General features: G+C 36.1%; 1 protein-coding gene across 3 annotated transcripts in view; it reads right to left on the bottom strand.

The window, feature by feature from the left end:
• The window catches only part of LOC107084977 (leucine-rich repeat-containing protein 16A-like), a 42,595-nt gene that overhangs the window by 15,323 nt on the left and 5,252 nt on the right, over window positions 1-22,020 (bottom strand). For 2 of the 3 annotated variants that reach the window (XR_001481242.1, XM_015375063.1), the window contains exons 2-14: window positions 20,153-20,250; window positions 14,148-14,198; window positions 5,211-5,270; window positions 4,740-4,861; window positions 3,992-4,089; window positions 3,806-3,876; window positions 3,431-3,504; window positions 2,166-2,241; window positions 1,968-2,056; window positions 1,640-1,734; window positions 702-788; window positions 521-624; window positions 318-395 (exon numbers count right to left, since the gene is read on the bottom strand). Coding sequence is in view for 2 of the 3 variants with exons in the window: in XM_015375063.1 (XP_015230549.1) it covers window positions 318-395; window positions 521-624; window positions 702-788; window positions 1,640-1,734; window positions 1,968-2,056; window positions 2,166-2,241; window positions 3,431-3,504; window positions 3,806-3,876; window positions 3,992-4,089; window positions 4,740-4,861; window positions 5,211-5,270; window positions 14,148-14,198; window positions 20,153-20,250 (1,103 nt within the window). In the remaining variant the exon portion in view is untranslated. Of the gene's footprint in view, window positions 1-317; window positions 396-520; window positions 625-701; window positions 789-1,639; window positions 1,735-1,967; window positions 2,057-2,165; window positions 2,242-3,430; window positions 3,505-3,805; window positions 3,877-3,991; window positions 4,094-4,739; window positions 4,862-5,210; window positions 5,271-14,147; window positions 14,199-20,152; window positions 20,251-22,020 lie in introns of those variants that run through there. The other variant, XM_015375064.1, reaches the window with a different exon arrangement.

Below are 22,020 nucleotides of genomic sequence, written 5' to 3'. Positions count from 1 at the left end.
TCTCTTAAAGACATTTTTAAAGTAATTTTGTATCATTTCATGCTAAACTTTTTAAATTAAAATAATCATTTTATTAAAACACAATGTTGAGCCTAAACTTTTTTACTTAAGTAAAGGAATTAAATTGGTACCTATACATTTAATAGTCTTTTTTTAAACAGTTATCTGTACTTCAATAAATAAGATGAGTACTTTTGACACCCTGGCTAAAAACATAGAAATAAAGAGCATGTGTGATAGCATAAAAAAAGAACAAAAAAAGATAAAAAACAAACATGTTTCAATTATAGGTTGTCACAATGGTGTGTTTTTTTTACCAGCTCCAGGGAGCAGTCACTGTTTGACAGATCCAGAGTTTGGAGACAGTTTGGGTTACTCAGGAAACTTTGCAAATTCTGCAAAGACAATAATGTTTCAGGCAACAAAGGGCAAGTGAGGAAGCATTTATATAAAGCTGAACAGAAGAATCCATATTTCTATAAGGTGGAGAAGACCTACAGTAAATGTAGGTTTGACTTACCTGCAGGTCATCTCCTCTGAGGGAGTTCCCTGACAGGTCCAAATGTGTGAGGGTGGAGGCCACGATAGGGTTGGCACACAGTGCCTGGCAGAGGCTGTTCACACCTGAAATAGATAAAAGAAGAAAGATTTAGGGAGTTGCATGAGCAGCAGTAAGAACTGTTTGTTTGCTGTGCGCTGACCTTTGGGAGACATGGAAGTCTTTGAGAGGTTCAGGTGCTTCAGACCCATTGGTAGTTTGGCTAGTTGGGCACTCAGAGCATAAACACCTGAAAGATGCAACATTTACAATGCAAATAATCAGCATCAGAGAATTGTTAGAAAGTTCAATTAAATTTGTAAGTGTCTGTGCTCAATATTTCAGTTTAGCGGCATCATTTTTCAGAAAACAGTGAAACTATGCAACATGTCCAATCAAATAAATTCAATCCAGTTATTTAGACAAAATTAAATCTGGTTACATTCATTTAAATTTGGTTCATTTAAATAACATGCAATGCTTTAGAATCTGGACATGCATAATAAAATTCCAGCTATAAAAATGTATGCATCTATAAAAAGCCTACCTAACCTAAACTACTAGTATTGTTGCAACCTTTTGATAAGCTTCAACAAAGCTGTGAGGGACTCTGTTTACAGCAACACCAGAATAGTCCTCCTATTTACTGCACCATCCAATGCAATGCTGGTAGTTAACATTTTTAACACTTTGTGAATCACGTGTCTGTAAAACTGTTTCATAAAGTAGGACTCTTCCAGACCTGGTCCAAACATGTATAGCTCTGTCAGGATTCTATTGCTCTATTTCTGTTTTAGAAACACCCTGATTACTCTCTCCACCAAAACTGCTATAAGCTTTTAAAGTCTCGTAAATCCTCTCTGTTCTGATGCCTTCTTTGAACTTCCGCAAATCATTCACTATATGCAGCTTTTTAATAAAAGTGAATAAACTGTTTAAATGCAAGGAATGTGCATTTAACAGAGTCGCTGCTATCTGGTTTTAAGTCGAAGATTCTGAGCTCTAACAAACCCAATTAATGACAAATAGATAACTACATTCATGCCATACCCTGAATAAACAGAAAATAAAAGTTGTGTGTGTGGGTGGGAGGATAGTAACCTTTGTCCTCCAGGGAGTTGTTGCTCAGGTTGAGTGTGTGCAGCGTGCAGGATGGGTTATGTGACAGAGCGCCTGCAAGTTTCTGAGCAAAGTCACTGAGGAAGAGACAAAGCAGGAACAGAATATCAGAATCAGAGTTCAGGTTTAACAACACCTCTATAAAATCCTGCAAACCACATTCAAATTATACATTTCTATTCATCATTTGAATGTAAATATAAAAAAATATATATACATTTAATTTATCAGTTTTATAAGCATTTTTTTTCTTTGATTTTAAGTCATCTTGTGCCAGAAGTAGCTTATTTGTGGATAAACATTAGCGGACCTTTTGAGCCCAGCGTTATCCAGAACCAGTTCTTCTAGTCGGCTGGATCGAGCAACAACTCTGAAAATATGGTCACACACATCTGCAGACTAGAAGACAGAAGGGTACAACATGAAGGAGGAAACAGATTTAATTTACACACACACACACACAAAAAAAAAAACTATTCTAGAGCTGTAGCTAAAACGAAGCTGTTACCAGTTTGTAGTCTTTGACAGACAGTTTGGTGAACCACTGGTTATACTCCAAAACTGCGATGATTGCTACAAGATCCCTACAAGAAAAATACATTAGAGAGAATAAAAAGCCATGTTAGATTGTTTCAGAAAATCTGATCCTAGCTTTAAAATTATAAATACATAAATTGTGTTTGTCCTGAACTGAAATAAAAAAATCAAAAGCATATCCACCCTGGGTAGAGATAGGTTGAGACAGCAGCCATCTGATATCTTGGCTGATATTAAAGTTTTTTTTTGCTTTTTGTTTTTCGGTTAGCTGATATGCACACTTGTGGTTGTTTGCACGTTGATTCATTAGTGCCTTGGGATCACATGAAGCGCATCCATTGTCACTTCCTCCATTTGCCATCTATCTTTAATATTTTGATTCTTTAAAAACAATTTATTTTTTGTTTAAACTGAACATTTGTTATCACTGTGTCACTTTTATTGTGTAAATGGTGTAAGAAAAAGCAATATTTGGTCAACAGGATCTTCACCTCCTGCCCCAAAATAAAAAATATCAGCAGCACATACTGTGGATTAGTTAAACTGATGTTAAACTAAACCCTAGGGGATCTGATCACATCTGAACTGATCACAAAAAAGCTGCGAATTCAATCAAAAATAGATTTGTTTAGCTTTTACTCTCTTAAAATGTCACCAGGACTTTTCCCAGCATTAGTTTAGTTTATAACACATAGAATGACCTGGAAGATTTCAGTTTCAATGAAAAGAAATTGAGTAGAAATACAATGAAATATAAATAAATCTAGAATTAATTCAATAACACATTTCTGGAAAACAAAATCCATGTTAAGCATTAACCAGCCACATTTACGTGAATCATAATGGCAAATTATTGGTGCCCTTTAAGAATGTTAAGGAACATAAAGGTAACTACAGCTTTTCTTTAAATTCATGCTTCCTGTTTTTAGGTTCCTCAACACAGAAATGGTTCCCAAAATAAACCTTTACCAATTCCCCAATTCAGACTCTGTGCATAATTTGAATTAAAAAAAGAAGTGGTGCAAGCTGAAAACAAGGGAACATAAGAAAGGACTCAGCACACCTAATGATCTACAGAGATCATGTGATTCCTATACTCTAATACATCAGTGATTGTGAATCAGTGATGCTGATGAAAACATGTATTTCTTTTTTTCACTTTGTATAAATGGATCTGAGATCTGATCACTCAGGGAGGAGTTTAAATCGCACATAGAGTACAGTATGGTTTCCAACCTGTTCTCCAGATGAACAAAGTCCTGCAGGTTCAGTTCTCTGGTGTCTTGACTTAAATAGATGGTGTCAACATCCTGCAAAATGTAACAACAGAAAAAAAAACAAAAAACAAAACATAAAGTAAGTCAACATCGGTATGAAAGCAGAGATGATAACAATAAAAAAGGAAGAAAAAATGGGAGGCAGAGGCAGTTTGCATAGAGTAAAGAAGTTGTTTAAATTAATGCTGTAGTTTGAAAAGAGGTGCACACAGAAAGAAAACATGTAAGAAAAAAAAAAGAAACAGAGCCAAACATGCACATAAAATATACCACAGAAAGAAAATTTAAATGCTAAAGAAAATATCAAAGAAGGAGGTCATCTCCTCATACAGACCCATTGGACCTCCTCTCTGTATGGCAGACCCAAGCTGTCACACACACACCAGTACTGATGAGAAAAGCCACCTGAAAGAGTGGTTCAAATGCAAAACATTTATCTAAAACCCTTTATTTTGTTAAAAGTTTTATTTTATTTTTATTATCTTTATCTCCTTATTGTTACTTATTATCACTTATTTACCACAGGGTCCTAAATCGGCTGAACTCTGCTCGTTCCAGAAGGTCAGCAGGGAGGTTAACCTCTCAGGAGGTTTCAAATTCAACTTCCTCATCATCTTCCTTCCTTACAGAGAGATACAGAGGGAGGAAGAGCAAATTGTAAAAAAGGGAAATAAAAGAACCAATATTAAAGGTTGAGTTCAAACAAGACAACACCTGTTGTAACTAAAGGAATATATGAAAACAGACCAACCAGATCACAGATCAGGATTTATCTGTAAATCATTAACCTGCAGCATCAGTCTATTCTATTTCACAAGGAGAAACATTTATCACATCTAGCTAGTTTTCTTTTTATAATCCTGTAGAGTTTAGAATGTCTTCTAGTGTTTCTGTTCATAGATTTTCTAAATATAGGTGCTGAGATGAAAAAAAAAAAATCATATTCTTGTTTTGCAAAAAAGTAAAAACAAAAAACTTTTGTTATATTTTGTACCATTTTACATACAACACATTTATGCTTAATTTTAATTATTTTATAAAATATAACTAATCCGTTTTTTTTATATGCAGTAATCTTAATAAAAGCAGTTTTGAGTAAATGATAACATCTTAGTAGATATTAACATTTTACCAAAATGTTCTAATAAAAGCTTTCTAACAAAAGCCAAGCTCGTTTTTCCTCTTTTCTGTCAGTCTGGAAGTCTCAGTAAAAAAAAATAAATCAGTGTTGAACAGTCCAATCCAACTCTGGTGCAGGTGGTACCTACACAGGTGAGATGGCAGGGCAGATCCGATGCAGACAGCTGCCGATCTGAGCGATCACCTCATCCACCTCCTCCACCGAGGCCAGCCGGAGGCTCCAAGGCCCGCGTTCATGCTCTAAAACCAGCTGCAGGGGGCGACATGCACAAAGAAAACAATCCATCTCACCATTCATTTTAAAAAGCAGTGAATTAGCATGTTTCTAACATTATTTTTTGTGGCAAACAGAAAACAGTAATACAGGGTTATGGTCATGGGTTTAAAAGAAAAGGTTTTGTTGGCAGAAATGTGTTTCTTTGTCATAAAAATGTAATTTTCAAGTCTGAAAAGATGACTCCCTACCACAGCATCATTTCACAACAGGTGGGTGATCACATCAATATGACACAATGTATGACTTCAGGGCTTTTATTCGTCTAATAAATCATTTCAGTCATAAACCAATCTAATGGGAAAATTGTCTTTGCTGTTTGTACCTGAGTGGGCTTGTTGCTGCTGATTCCCTGAATATCCAAGTAGTTGAATGACTGGTCAACCTGGGATGAAGAGGAAAGCACAGATTAGGAAATTTACATACAGATAGTGTAAAGAAAGATTAGACAAAAGGAATTGGGGATGAAAATAACTGATAACATTAAGGGGGAAAATGGTCTAATATGAGGTAATTTGTGTTTCCTTACTGCCAGAAACCAAATGATCCAGTTCAAAATGTTGTTCTTAAGAGGATAAATTTATATGAAATCTTTCTAAATGTGTCAGCAATATGCATTAAGTTTAACCAAATGGATCCAAGTTTATTACATGGCTGCAGAATTTTTAATGCATTATTTGTAATGTTTTTTCATGTCAAAATCAAACAGGATGCACTTTTGGTTCCAGTGTGTTGAGAGTGCTGTGTTGTGCGAAAAGAAAAAAAACACATCCTGTTTCTCTGGAAAACTAGGATGTTCCTACTTTTTAAGCCTGGATCACAGCACTGACAGATACCCTGCATTTGGAGAGGATCACTTGCATCCTTAATGACAGACTAGAGGATTTTAGATGAATTTGGAAATGGTGATCATATTTATGGAGAAGTTAGAATACACTATGTGAGCAGAAACCTTAATCTACTGGGAAGTCAGCATTTTAATTTGGGCTTATCTATGTTTGTAGAAAGTATGAATTATTAATTTCCTGTTGCTTTTTATCACTCTAAATTAAGGTCTTGCAATAAAAAACATTGGAAAGAGTTTAGAGGTTTATAAGCAAATATTCTAGGTTTGTCCTTATCAGAGCTTTTAATGACATTTTTTAACACGTTTTAATAGAAAAAAATATGATGCAAAGGATTTATCTAACAAAAAATTGCTTGGAATGCATCAAAACCAAAACAAGAATTTGAGAAGCCATTAATGTGTTCAATTATGGTTTACATTGTGTTCCATAATAACATAAAATATATTTATTTTCTCCTTAGCTTCTGAGTCATCTACGGTAATTGTTTTAGGGAGTCATGGTTGGACAGATCAAAAAAACAAAAAGGAAAGCGAAAGAAGGTGCAAAGACAGTTCGTAACTGAACCTTCAGTTATATTTCCGAGCAAAAACTGCCTGAGCTGTAGAAAGTCTAAAGTGTTTTTTCTTGATTTGCAAATTTAAATATCTACCAAATATAATCTGTATATGAAAACACACCTTGGGGAGAAAGAAAAAAAAAATTTGAACCCTGAAGATCTTCCCTCTCTGTGCCACTGCATGATCTTTTAGTCCATAGAGAATTTCAAAGTTTTCAGCAAGTTTAGGCACGCCATGTTGTGCTTTCATACAACAATGCCAACAAATATGCCTCAATGATAACGGCGTTTACAGTTCAATGTGAATGAAGTTCTCTTGCTTCACCGTTGATACGAGCTGCAGTGGAGACAGTAAGGCAGACCTATCACTGCTGCACTTCGCTCAGGGAACAACATCTGGTGTAAAAGCCTGAGGCCAATGGAAAGGAGGCTGCTGTAAACACAGTTTAACCCTGACAGGAATGAGCTGCTTAAATGTTGAAGTGTGTTTAGTTATCTGAAAGCATCAGGTATGAAGACCTGATGCTCTTGTAAATTACCTTAAAATAACTCACAAAGCTCCAGCTCATTTCAGAAGAGAGGAATCATGTTCTGTTTACTCTTAGTAAGACTTAAAATGACAAATTCTGGTAACGTTGAACCGTTGATTAATAAGCAAGACCATAAAATTCACACTTGACTCCCAGAGGTGTTTCTCTGTGCAGAACAGAAGCATCTGAATGCATGATTCATAGGCTCACAGTTTCAAATGGGAACTGAAACTTTAAAAAAGCCAAGTAATTATTGGAAAGAAAGATCGAGGCGTGAAAAAAAAAATTCCTTTAATGAAAACAAAAGCTACAAACAATCTGTAGAGCAAATGTCTGAGGCGAAGTCAGACAATTTCATTTTCCTTCTAACTCAGAGCAGAAATGTTTGGTCTTCACGTGCTGCCAAAGGAGAGCAAGTGTAATAAAGGAAAGAGGTGGAGACCAAAAACGAGCAAGGAAAACAAAAGTGAAATAGAATCTACCATTCAACCCGATGATAAGCAGACTAAGATGTATATTCTATTGAGATTTAAGAGATTTCCTGAGAAGCAGATTTGAAATGAGTGTGAGAATGAAACTGAAAGGGGCACAGAGCAGTGCCCTCTCCTCTGCTCTGTTTGCCAGCTGTTAAATTCCTCCATTGTTTTCTTTTTTTTTATCTCTCCCTCTGCTGGGACAGTACACACTCAGGAACAAACCACTCTCTGTTTCACTCACACACATCCACACTAAGTTAGAAAAACCACTGACCCACTCTGGAACAACAGTTCAGGGGTCAGCTGGCAGAGCTGGACAACTTTGATTTTCACATTCTGTTTAGAGGTTATTTACTCATACTGATGTTTTTCAGCTGTGCTCCTTAAATAATTTATGTTCCAACATTTTTAGAAAGTTTCTTTTTTTTTTTAGGAAGGAAAATTTGGGGTCCAAATAACAGCTACTCTGACTGGTTTATTTAAATGCTATCTTCAATATTTTTATACAACTAAACTTCTGCATGAAATCTTCCATTTACCATTTTCTGAATCACCCATGCTTGTGTTGCCATATTTGATAGTCTCCAAGGAGCAGGGCCTTTCAAGTAATCAAATCGCCTAAAATGTTTTTTTTTTATATCTATCAGAATCATTTGTAACAGACCAAAAAAGGGCAGAAATATGAAGTGGGTCAAAAGTCATTTCCAAAGAAAATTCCTCTACTCAATTTAATCTAATATCCTCTGGAATGAAAAAAAAAACATCTTGTACATCATCTAAAAGTCATTCAATTAATGAATATGGTTATCTTAATTATAAAACAGCTGTTTTGTAAATGTCTCCGATGTTTGTTAAAGGAATATAAGGGATTACTATAAGGACTTTGCCCTGAAATCGAAGGGTTGACGGTTCAAGTCATGGCTCTGGCTTTCAGTGCCGTTGTTTCCTTGGGCAAGGCACCTCAACCACACTCTCTACTGATGGTGGTCAGAGGGCCCGGCGGTGCCAGTGTACATCCTCCTCACTTCTGTCAGTGATCCCTAGGGCAGCTGTGGCTACAATGTAGTTTACCACCATCAGTGTGTGTGCGTTAATGGGTGAATGATTGAATGTAGTGTAAAGCGCTTTGGTCAAGTCTCCTGACTTCAAAAAGCACTATAAAAATACAGGCCATTTACCAATAAAAGCAAAGGGCCCCTGGTAATGGTGGCGGTGCTGCAGAGACTTCGAATATGTAAATAGGACAGCCATTTTTGTAAAGTTGTCGACAAAACTGGTGGCTGTAGGTGAAATAATGCCATAAAAAGTTCTATGTGCAGTTCGCCATAAGCCATGCAGACACTGCAAACGTGTAGAAGACGGAGCTCAAGCTTAGACAAACTTTGTCATTTTGTATACACAGAGTGTATTCAAAACGAAATTTCCTCTCCATGGTGCAAAAAAACACATTGATATGGTCAGTTTGATGCAGAGTCTGTGACATGATCTAGATGGGTAATACTTTTCTTTAGCAGAGGAAGGGAAGCGGATTAGAGATGATGGAAAGGTGGAACAAATGGAAGACAATCCTGGAAGAAAACAAGGAGGCTGGAGACTTAAGACTGGGGCAGAGGTTCCTTACCACCAGGACAACGACTCAGTGACAATGGAATTCCCTAAATAACAGTGTATGTATATAGTAGGAAAAATCTGGTCTATATCGGATTTAGAAATAGTGACAAGCCACCCTGTATTCATACTTCCCAAACCTGAGTTTTTTTTATTAGTGGAATAGGTGAGGGCTCCATATTCAAATATGAAAAGATGACATTCTTCAACATAAGAAATAAAAAAGCAGCAGAATTTAAATGTATGAGCAAACAACACCTTTCAGATTTCAGTTGATAAAACACCCATATTTTTGTATCCTCCTTCCTGTTTATGTCCATACAAACTACCATAACATGCTGCAGACCAAATGACTCTAGATCATAGGAGGGAAATACCACTGGTTCCATATGGCTAAGACCATACGAGATACCATCTAAGATATTTCTCAATTTTTCAAACTCTTTTCATTCTAACCTGACCACAGGATTTGCAAGAACAAGACTGATCCAAACGAACTCCACCCTGCAAAACCACAAGACTAAAGGATGGGATCCCAGACTCGGAGCCAGACACCACGCAGCGTATGCCTAGAAATCCCACGTCCTTTACACAAACGCTCACAGCTGGTTTTGAAACATTAAGTCACCACACTCTACCACACAACCTTTTACATGCTTTTTATGATGGATACCGGACCAGACTTAATGAGGAAATCCTTGTGACCTCAAGTTATCGTTAGCAAGGATCCTGGAATTATGGAAAGAGAAAGAATAAACATACTGGGTCACTTGAAAAGAAAGAGTCTGTTAAACATTTTTTTTTTAACAGGATGATCTTCATCAACCGCTTTCTAAATGCGCCATCTATATCCGTTATATTTGGCATTTTGGACAGACTTACATAGCCAGCTGTGCTTCTGTTGTCATAGATCTTCCTTATTCGAGTGGCATTAGGGCTGATAAATGATTAACCAATGCATCTTCCTTGCATAATCACTAAGCTTATAACTAATTTGTAAAGCAATGATAGCTGGCTAATATTGTTAAAGTTTATTGAATGCACACTTTAGGGGTGTCCTGATACAGCTTTTTGTATTTCTGATACGATACAGATATTTCACCTTTGAGAAATGACTGATACCGATATTGATGCAATATGATCTCAATACGAATCACACATACTTTTAATACTTATTATCTAGTGTTGATTGTTAGAAAAGCTCTTATCTAGCTATATTACTCAAACAGAAAACTATAGTCAAATAACGCAACATGTTGTGTTTTTATGCGAATATTGGAGATTTTAGGTGCAGGCTGATATAAACATAAGAGTTTTTTTGCCTTTGTGTGGGTGTGTGTGCATGAGTGACTGAATGCAGTGTAAAGAGCTTTGGTCAAGTCTCCTGACTTAAAAAAGCACTCCATAAGTACAGGCTTTTTACTATGTGTGGACAATTGACAAGTTACAGCGTCTAATATCCCATATAAACAACCCCTCTGAAACTGATCCGAGCTTGGATCAGTTAACTGTGCCAACCTTGGATCTTACGACCATCGCGCTTGCACGGTTCTTGCCTCCTATTGGCGGTCCACGATACTACAGCTCTCGAGGCGGGAATTACGCAAACAAAAATGGCAGCACCCATAACATTCAGGAACTTATGTGCCTGGATACCATCCTCCGCCCAGATTTCAATGAGAAACTCAGTCTCTGCATCATCCCAGGTCACACCACGCTCTTTTGATACCATTTATCGTTAATAGACTGAAAAGAAGTTTGTATCGTGAACAGGTGAAGAGATCAATGAATTGTAAAGGCGAACATGCTGGAAAACCTGCAATATGAGTCAGCTGACTGTAAATAGGAGATGACATGATCTGCTCATGCGGCCTTTGTTATCAGAGAAACGAGCCACAGATTAAATGTGCCGAGCCCTACTGATGAACTAGTACTAGATTTAACGCGGTTTGATTGTGTCTGGCATTCAATTTACAGTCAACATTTATCTCGGTTACCGTGCTCGGACCGTTCTCGGTGCAGTTTCAAAAGGGTAGGGTAAATGGGGCTTAAGACCTTAAAGGTCACAAATTGGCTGGAAGTATACAAAAATGCAATACTAAGATATATTACAATATTTTGTAGCTCTAAAGAAAGAGAAAGAAAAAGGAGAACTGTATCATTACAACTTTATACCTCATCATCTGTTTAACCCATCCCTAAATGCAGAGCACAAACTTCACTGGCATGTACTACTGCAATTACAAATGAAGGCGATTATATTTGTTTTGCAGAAAATATGTTTGAAATATTTGAACTATGTACTAACTGTATGTTTCTCAGAACATTTATGCTCAAATTTAAGATTAGACTTTGATTATATAAATAAGGATTTTCTATGCATATCTATATTAGGTAGTATTAGGTCTTCACCAACAGTCCCTAATGTTCAAACACTCCCTGCTGAAAATATGCTAAAAATAATATTTCTACTTATTTATTTATATCTATTTAAGCCTCAGTGGGGGCAATTCACAGCAACCATAAATGTCTATTGGAATAAAAATAAAAGAACCCCATGTCATGATACCTCATAGTCATTTAAAGCTCATGATCTGTTTTTCCATGAAAACGAAGGATCCCAAATCAAAAACCCAAGCAGCTGACATCCTTCCTGACTTTACACCCATTTCCTTTCTGAATCAGACTTTCCCAACTATTTATAAAACTGTCTGGCTAAATTCTCATGCTTATAACCCATAACCTTTCAAAAACCTGAAAGGTTACCAGCAGCCAATAAAATTGAGGCTGAGAAAAAGGAAATGAGCTGAGTAATTTGAGAACAAGATTTAAATATAGCTTAACTTCTCTTATAATAAATTGACAATGTGATGACTTGAAGTTTCTGAGACAGTTTATCATTTCTAAGCTAAGGAAGTTCACAAGATCAGGCTTCAGTATTCTAAACATGTATTTGTATTCTCATGTTTACATCACATTTTTTGTGTAAGGTGTATAGATTTTATAGATTATAGATTTTTATAGATATTAAAAAAACAATCAATAAAAAAGTTATTTTGACTTATTGAAAATCAACAGGGATTCTGCTCAACTAGACAATATTATTACTCCTTTCTACTCCTCATTCCACAGCGTTTTTCTTTGTGTATAAACTCTGGCCTTCGAGTTTGAACTTTTTCTTCCTGTCACTGTTTTCCTTTCCCACAGGCTGCGTTCTCACAGCTGCACGGTGGGTAAGACTATCAAATATCTCCATATGGTGGGACCTGTTCTCATCTGGCAACAGGGACAAAGAGACTCCACATTAGAGAAAAGGAGGGTGAAAGGAAAAAGCATTGGGCTATTTTAGGAAAAATAATTTAAAACGGAGATCAGAAAAGAATTAAGCAGATAAATAATAAATGGATTAATGTTGATCAAAGCAGTTAGGTATACTTTACACACTGCAAGGTATAAGTAGCCATAATTTAGCACAAATGTTAAAGCAGCACCGTTTTTTCCCTTCCCGGTACCTAGAAGTTATCAGATTCAGCCAACAAAGCCCAAATATTGTAATTACTGCCTTTTAAAAAGGCATAAGCATGTATTTGCCAGAAAGTCATATTCACAATATAATAAGGAATAGAAATTTGCAAATAAACTAATTTCTAAATATTTTCTTACTTATATAAATAGATTTTTGCATGCAAAATAATTTTACTTTACACAGAAACACACAAATTCCGTAGTAAATAGAAAAGGTGCAGGGATTTGGGCAGTGACTTCTGGTCTAAAACAGAGAATTCGAATTATTATTTAGGTCAATAAAAGCACCACAACTGAGAGAGGGCAGTCGTTCAAAGTCCAACTCTGTTTAGTGTTTGGGAAGTTATTGAAAAAGGAAAACTAAAAGCTGTTGTTCCATTGAAGAAGTAAAAGAAAAAAACAAGAATGTTCTGTCTTTTCTAATAAAAGGTATTTCTTCTACAAAAGGGACAAACTTTAGCATACAACAGGAAGAATAAAAATAGTAAAACACTTTTTTTTTTAGATGTCCACCAATGTCTTTGAAGGGATCAAATGGATTTAGAAATGGTGGTATTTGTGTATTTCGGAAACCCCTAAATTTAGCCGAGGCGCACTTACTCTCCAGAGATTAAACACTACTGTTTGATCCAGAACGCTGCTGCCCGTGTCCTCACTAAGACTAAGAAAGTAGAGCACATCACCCCAGTTCTAAAGTCCTTACACTGGCTCCCTGTATCTCAGAGAATAGCTTAGCACCTAAATACATCACAGACTTGCTATCAGTGTATCAACCCTCCAGACCACTCAGGTCTTCTGGCTCCAGCCTGCTCTGCATACCTAGAACCAGAACTAAACATGGAGAAGCAGCATTTAGTTCCTATGCTCCATTTATCTGGAACAAACTTCCAGAAAACTGTAAAAGTGCGGAAAGCCTGAGTTCCTTCAAATAAAGACTAAAAACACATTTGTTTAGGATTGCTTTCAACTGTTCTAGTAAAACAGTTCAACTGAAACATCATTAGTTCAACGCTTTTTTATTTTCTTTAGTCCAACTGTTTTTAATGTTCTTTTTTGTTTCTGCATTTTTTTCCTACTTGCTTTGATTCTGTTTTATTTTCCTATATTTTAATCATGTAAAGCATGATTTGTACTGAATTGTGCTATACAAATAAATTTGCCTTGCCTTGCCTTGCCTATATCTAACTACAATGGTATTTCAAAATGTCACCTTTGTTATTATGTTATTTTAAAATCTCTGTTTTGCCTCCACATGTATTAACTTGGACACAACAGTTATACTGTATATTCTGAATGCATCTTGTAGTAAAAATATTTTGTGTTGTGGTGCACGACTACACGTTACCATATAAAAAAAAAAACTTATACAGCTATAAAATAGATAGCTTAGAGTATTTTAATGCATCAAAAGATGTCCAGGGGTGCAGGGACAAAGTATTGTATCCTTGGTCTGTTTCAGAGAATCATTTTAATTTTATTTGAAATAATCTTTTTGTAACAAAGTTGAAGGTTTGAATTTATTTAGAAGGTTGTTATGAAATTGAAACTGTGATCCATGCATCTCCATATCATAAGCTCCACACCTAAATGAGAATTTAAAAAACTGTTTTTTAAGGAGAAGGAACAACTTAACCAGTAACCTAACCCTATCCTAAACCAAAATAATATATGGTGCTATATTAGAATGACATCATCACATCAATATGCAGCTCAACTAACCTTAGAAGGAACCCGTGCTGTCAGTAGGTAGGCTCGATGTGAGGCCAAAGCCTGCAGAGAGAGAGACAAGAAAAACGGTTAAGTAGAGAAGTTTTTACAGCGGTTAAATCAATCATCCATCCATCCATCCATCCATCCATCCATCCATCCATCCATCCATCCATCCATCCATCCATCCATCCATCCATCTTTTTCCACTGTATCTGGGACCGGGTCTCAGAGGCAGCAGGGTAAGCAGAGATGCCCAGCCTTCCCGATCCACACACACCTCCTCCAGCTTCTCTGGGGGGACCCCAAGGTGACACCAGGCCAGCTCAGAGACATAATCGCTCCAGCGTGTCCTGGTCCTTCCACGAGGCCTCCTCCCAATACAACATGCCTGGAACACCTCCAGAGGGAGGCGACCAGGAGGCATCCAGAACAGATGCCCAAGCTACCGCAGCTCGCTAAATCATAAAAGTACCTAAGATCATTATTAAAGAAATACATTATTATAGTTTTTTAAACTCTATGCTAAAGTAAATAAAAAACATTGAATATTGTTTTTCTCTTGATAGTGTAGCAAGGTGGACATTCCCAATTTTTGACAAATTAAGCTGGATTACAAAGCGCTTAACGTTTGAAATAGAAGACAGGGTATAAATTAGCTCACTTTCAGACCAAATATAGCTGGATAATTCCCTCCTTAGGTTACAAACCAACACGTTAGCATTTTTTCCCTGGCCTAGGGTTGCAAAGCATGGAGGCCTCTTAAGAGGTTTCTAACGGAGTGTGATAATAATATATATTATAGTAATCCACGTGTTTAACCACAAGGTCAGCGTTCCTTTTGGCTACCCGCTCAGCACATGCTAAGGTGTTTCATTCTGGCAAAATTAGCAACTTATTTTTACCCAAAATGTTTGATATCTTTGCAGAATTGCTTCTAAATGGTGGAGGTTAATAGTCCATGTGACTCTTTGTAATGATGTTTTAAAAAAATGATAGGGGTGGATTGCACAGAAAGTTGGCCATGGTTGACAGGAGGCAAAGCCAGCTGTAACATTTACAGTAACCCATTGTATAGCTGAGGGAGGTCTCTCCAGGTCACATCTGCTTAGGACAGGCTTCCAGCAAACAAGATAGAGTCCTCGCTGGCAGAGTTCCAGATATTAGGCTGTGATAGTGGTCTGCCTGAGGAGGGAGCAACAGGCAGGGTCACATAAAAAAAAAAAAAACTGGTTTTAGTTTGAGAAGTCAGAAAATATTTGTGTTCAGGTGTTTCACAGATGAGAAGAGTTTTGGGAGGCATGTGGATTCAAGCTGGAAGACCCAAAGAAGAGGGAAGTAAGAAGCATTCCTACATCTCAATGCAATTTAGTGTCAGAAGTGAGAAGACCACAGTTGAAATAAAGATTAAGGACTGTAAAATAAAAAAAATAAAAAATTTTAATCCTCATCCCTGCTTTTTTAAGAAATTACATTGTTATCCTTTAAAACAGCTTTAGCGTTCTTTCGACTGCCTGAAAGTCTCTCAGAGATTCCACACTTTTTATACTTGGATGGTAGCCGACCTTTAGAAAAAACAACTCTTAAAACAAATAACACCTTCAAATGGAAAAAAAAATCATCCAGCTTTTAAATTTTCTTAAATAAAAAGCAAACATTTGAATAGTTTAAATACAACTAAGAAAATTATTCATAAAAATTTTATTCTAACACTGTCAGTTCTCTGTAGCTATAGTTTATCACAAAAATTCCAATTACTTGTAAAATGGCAGATTTGTCCACCTTTAATCCAACATTTAATCTGTATAATTCTAGGAAAAACATTAATAGACAAAAATATCCTAGTTGCAAAGCTGTCCACACCTTTAATCTAATATTTTGTAGTATCTTTAAAACTCACCTAAGCATTAGGCCTTTTCTGGTGGAGCTTTTCAGTATCCTACATCTTGACTCTTTAGTATTTGTGTCACTCTGCCAGGCCAAGATTCTCTTGCTCCATAAGAGAGTAAAGACATCTGTTTTCCATACCTTTCCATCTTCATGTGATTTTCCATAAGATTTTGTTCTGAACTCTGCACTAGGCCCTTTAAAAACATCAAATGTACTCTTTTTAGGTCTTTCTTGTGTTGCTGTGGATTTGGTTGGAGCTACTTTAATCCCAAGAAATGAAACACTTCTTAATCTCCAGCTCTACAACAAACACCTAAAGGTCAATAATGCACCAAAATGATGCAGTGTTGTCACTTGATCTTGTCCCAAAGCAAGCTCCCTCATCAGCGTCTGTTTTGTCTTTTTATCAGTTTTAGAAAGACAGACGGATCTAAATGAAATCAACATAACTATAAAGTTGATCAGCAGTGAGATGAATGGTGTATGTCCTGGACGGCCGCTCTAAATTTAGAAACAGTTGATGAACACCTGTAGATGATATTCCTCTACAATGCAGTTCCAACAGTGGAAAGTTAGAATTGGACCTTTAATACAGTAAGTTCTCCTTTAACCTCCCTAACATACTAAATGACCTTTTCCAAATGAAATGCAAATTAAACTTTCATTTTCTTTTTTTTTTTTTTAAAACAACAATCGTTGAAATTCTGGCAGCTGTTTTTTTTTTCTTTTTATCCCTTCAGAAGTCACTTGACACAAGGAGGGTGACACTAGAAATGTTGAGGTCATGTCCTGGATCCAGCTGTCCGTAGGCACTCTTCAAGCCCTGTCTCCACTCCAAGTCCAGTCCTTGTGCATTCGCATCAAAAAATTCTTTCAAAGCTGCAGTCATTTCTGGTGTTTGTGCAACTTTCTCCCTTCCATTTAACTTTCCATTACTATGCTTGGTCAAAGAATTCTGAGCAGCTAATGCCTGTTGTGTTTTACCCTGCATGTCTGAAGGGTGACAGTGACCATCTGCTGGGCAACTGTCAAGTCAGCAGTCGAAAACCCCACCAACAGAACATTTCTATATTTAAAATCTCTATAATCATCAAATTTAATAGAAATCATTAGTTTAAAAACATAAATTAATTAAAAACAGAGTTAGGTATTTAAGTAATGATTTCTTTTAAATTTGATCAGTTTCAGTTGAATCAAAACATTAAAATAAATATTTTCAGTAATCAAATTTTGGTGAGGTTTCCTGTCCATATATTAATACCAATTTTTTTTAAGCTTTCTCATGAATAATAAATGTATTCAATCTAATCCTTTTGTCAGATCTCTGCAAAATTTCAATAAATGATATAAACAAGAAATGGTTGGAAAATAAATAAATGGAATTTCCTTTTACTTAAATATTAAGAAAAATAAAAAAATATTCCATTTAATGTTTGACAAAATACATGTCAAATTAGTTCAAACTGTACTCTCTCCTCAATCCTTAACCAAAAAAGATGTAAGCTGGAGGCCTGGTTGCTGTCAAAAGACCTACTAAGGTATTCGACTTGCATTTAAAGTTTATCTGAATTAATATATTTGATGGCAGAGGTGAATCAAAAACAAAGAAAGTAAACCCAAAAGCCCAATTTAGGATCTCTAAACCAAAACCCTCTTAGTTGTTACTGTTTTTATTTACTGTGGTAAATATGAGTCAAAATACACAAGGGTTTAGATTGTTTATTATTATCACAGTATTGCCTTGCAGCAGCATTGTCCTTTAACAGTGCTGAACATTTTAAAGGGGCAGTACAGGCTGTATTCTGATTCCTAACATCATGTAATCATGACTGAGCTTGTAGCAGGATTTTCAGCATCAGCATTTAGATGAAAGAACTCACTGTCAGTGGTTTTAAATTTCTCCTTCTGAAATGTAACATCTTTTTTCTGTCCTTACCAGGTTATTGTAACACTCTAGTACAGGGAGAACTTTTCCTTACCTTTGATTTGTAAGAGTTGAATTATATTTTGACATTAAGGTAACATTATGAGGGATCTGATTTATTTGAATGCATTACTATGTGGGTTTTCAATGCTAGGAGCTACAGCTGTGGAATGTAGCAGAAGTGTGTGTCCCAACACCCTGTGGCTCTGAGTGGGCCGCTTTAGTCAAGTCCTGACAGGAGCTGTAAAGCTTTGGTATGTGGATTAAAGGAAATAAATGTGTTACAACTATGAAAGATCATAAATCTTTTTAAGCACACTTCATTGGCTAAATAGAGGAGTAAACGGACACACTGACCAAATGTGTTTGTTTTACGTTTTCTGAAATATCTCATGCTTTAATTAATCAACATGCCTGTAGTCATGTGAAACCAGACACCCTGCCAAAATAGTACCCACACTCCACTGCTATGTGACTCTCTGCTGTGCTCACCATGTTTTAACAATTCCTAGAATCTGCAACTAAACAACCTTGATAAGTCTGAGAAGCTTCGCATGTGAACCGCTCTGTCTCTCTAGAGGTTCTAGTGCTATTTTTGGAAACAAAATAATGAAGAACACAAATCTAGTATCTGCATTAGGAGCCAGAATGGCCTTCATGATAACTGCAGACACTTTTAGGCAAGTTTGTGCTTTTGATCTGAAGTGGGCAAAGGGGTCTTGGTTGCAGCTCCTTTAATCAAAGGAGAGGAAATCTTAGAGGAAGGGAAACCTTAAAGCAGTTTTAAGAATAAAAACAGAGCTGAAAAGCTTCTTTCAACTTTCCTGATAACCGTTCTAATAATCTTTAAAAATAAACACATAAAAGCCCCTCTTTCAATCATCACCAGCATCCATCTTCCTCTTTCTTTTTGACAAACATTGACCAGTCAGCCCAACAACACAATCCTTGGGGTGTAACCATTCAATGTTTTTAGATCTATAGTAATGATCCTGCTGAGGTTCCTTCAAAATAAAATGGGCCTTTAGTTAAGGACCAAATAGATATAGCTAATCATATGCAAACTTTATCATCATAAAAATGTTAAAGCTGGCAAACGACACAGTCCTTGTTCTCTATGTAATTAGCGATGCACCGATACAGTTATTTTTTTCGATCCGATACCTGGACTAAGCGTATTGGATTTAACTGTTAAATAGCTTTAGTCTTGACATTAACATTGTAAAAATAAAAAAATAAAATAATTAACACATATATAGCTGTACTTTATATTATTTATTACAAATAAGCAGCAAAAAGAAAGAAATAACTGTTCCATGTAAATTGCACTCGATTGGGTCTCTGATATCAGACCATCGATATCTGATCCAGCAACGATATCCGATCGGTGCACCTCTACGTATGATAACAACCTCACTGCAAACTCAAACAAGCATCAGCTTGTACAATCACTATCAGATACGTTAAGAGGATATTGATAATTTACTGAAAAAAATTACAACATTAGAATTAAAAAAGAAAAGACAACAAAAAGCCAATTGCCAAAAGTTTGGTACAAAATGACTATGTTTGTTTGTTTATCTCCTGTCCTGTAAAGTGAAAACAATACAAGTCATGGAAGACATTGACAAAGTTTTACTGATCAATTTAAAGAAACGGAAGCAATCCTCCCTGATTCTCCCGCTACCATTTATTTGGAGCCGTTTTTACAGACGTGCTCTATGATTATTCCAAAACCGGAACAAACACCAATAACACCCCTTATAGCTAACTCCTGCTTTCATTAACGTTATAGAACCTTTAAGAGCGATGTTCAAAGACACATTTAGATGCTTTTTGTAGTTCAAAGCAAATTTTAATAAGCTGCAGAGTTCATGTTTAACATTTCTCCATGTGTGTAATTCCTTTTGCATTAAAGGTTTTATAATACAGAGATACATTTTGGACATTTTGTTGTTTATAAGAATGTCTTCCAGCTTTTACTTTATTCCTTATCTTTGCTCCTTTTCCTGCTGTAACATGCCCACACTATCAAAGTTCACTGGATGCTTCCGGTTAAAAACAACATGTAACCAGTCTGAACATTTCACAATCTGCTCAGATAAGGCCTCAACAGGAGGAGGAGTCTTTAAAATATCACCTCCAAGCCTGTTTACATCACTTCCACTAGACCTATCAAAGAAATCTGAGCAGTTTTACTCACCAGTACTCGGTTCTCCACCTTGTCACCTTTGACCTCCAGCTGGACTTTGCGCCTCAGGGTCAGTTTCACCGACCGGCCCACTGCCTCCCGCACACTCTCTATAGCATAGGGTGGAGAAAGGGAGAAGAAAGCACAATTAAGACAAAGACAGCCAAAGGAGGGTCACATTACAACTAATTACACAATAGGTGTGCATCTGTGGGGGAGGAGGGGGGATCACAGCCTGAACTTCTGGATGTGGGTAACCTGTTGGTCACTGGGCTGGCTGAGCCATGACAGCATAACTCAAAGTGAAACTGATTTCATGATTAAATTATAAGTAATCAGCAGTTTATTTTAGGATTAATCACATGTACATTTAGATTAAGGAAAATCTTGTATGAAACTTTGCAGATTAAATAAGTCCTGCAGTGTGATGAATCTGTGAATGTGGGTGAAGGTTGGTGACTTTGTTTCCTCGAATCTCAATCAAAACAAAAGACATCAACCGTAGCGTGAAAGACATTAATTTAGTGTAAACAAAGTCTGAAAGTTTTAATAAACAGCATGGCTGTCAGGATTTAACCTCTATGACCAGTGAAGTCTTTATAACTCTACATCCCTTCATTTTACTCAACTTTCCAGCTTAAATGTTACTGTGTGAACATTTTTTTTTCTTGTTCTTATTCAGTTTTAAGTCTGTATGTTTTGGTGCTTTGGGGTTCATCCCTTAGATGCTTCCTATTTAAAGAAAAAATCATTGTTGAAGCCTTAAAGGAAAAAAATGACATGAAAGCAGGAAAACAGACTCATGCTTTGCTGAAGTCCATCCTGTTTTTACACATACTGTAGATCACTCAATGATGTTTAACAGTACTTTACAAAACATATCTGAGAATTAGAAAAATGGATCACTTCTTATTTAATATCAAATATGTTGATAAGGGGTTGGTCACTTGGAGGTTTAAGCACCTGGTGACTTCATTTTAACAATAAAACACATCCTTAACTATTAAATTGCTAACTAATGTTAGAAGTCTTTAGATTTTGAGGCACACAAGTTTGTTCTTTCTATCTAGAATGTTGGTAGTTTGACATAAAATCATTAACTAAGTAAGAATACTGAGTTAACAATAGGACTGGGAAAGTAATCGATTTAATTGATTATTCAAATCTTTGTCTTATTTATTTTACCCCACCAATACACTCCTTGGGTTTCCCTATCTCAGAGTGACATCAGTTATTCCCTTGTTTTTCTTAGACGCCAAATAATAACTGATAAACTAGTTAACTATGTGATACACCAGATATTTAGAGTTAAATTATCATTGTTTGTTGAGAAACATGACTGTTATACAAGCATTTTTACAGGGTAGGTGAGGTTACCCTTTAAATGAAACTCACCTCCCATGGGGATGAGTGAAATCAAAGTTAGTTTTTAATGTATGTTTGCATGTCATTTTTTTTTTATATCTATCATTAAAAACTTAATGAATAAAAAAATTCCTATTAATATAACTTTGGAAGGAAAAAATTGAAGATTAGTCTTGCCATATCCACATAGTTACTAGATATGAATATATAGCTAAAAACACAGAGCTCAATTTAGTCAGAATCTATATAACCTCACAGAGATGTGTCTCTAAGCAAAGCGTGTTTACTGCATGATAAAAAAAATAAATAAAAATAACAGAATAAAATAAGAAAATAAGAAGTCAAATTAGGTATACATTTCTATACATTTCTTAATCTAATCTAAGCATTGTGTCATTTTGATCATCTAAACGGAGAAACAAAAAGCAACGCTGGCCCCAATAATTGGCCTAAATATATCGGCGGCAAATATCAGACTGATGTGAAAATATTCGGCATCTGCCTCAAAAAAAACT

The sequence above is a fragment of the Cyprinodon variegatus genome, unplaced genomic scaffold, assembly GCF_000732505.1.
Source record: "Cyprinodon variegatus isolate N-32 unplaced genomic scaffold, C_variegatus-1.0 Scaffold112, whole genome shotgun sequence".
NCBI classification, from domain to species: domain Eukaryota; kingdom Metazoa; phylum Chordata; class Actinopteri; order Cyprinodontiformes; family Cyprinodontidae; genus Cyprinodon; species Cyprinodon variegatus.
Note: the sequence above shows the minus strand (reverse complement) of the source record. Positions and strands in the feature narration are given on the sequence as shown.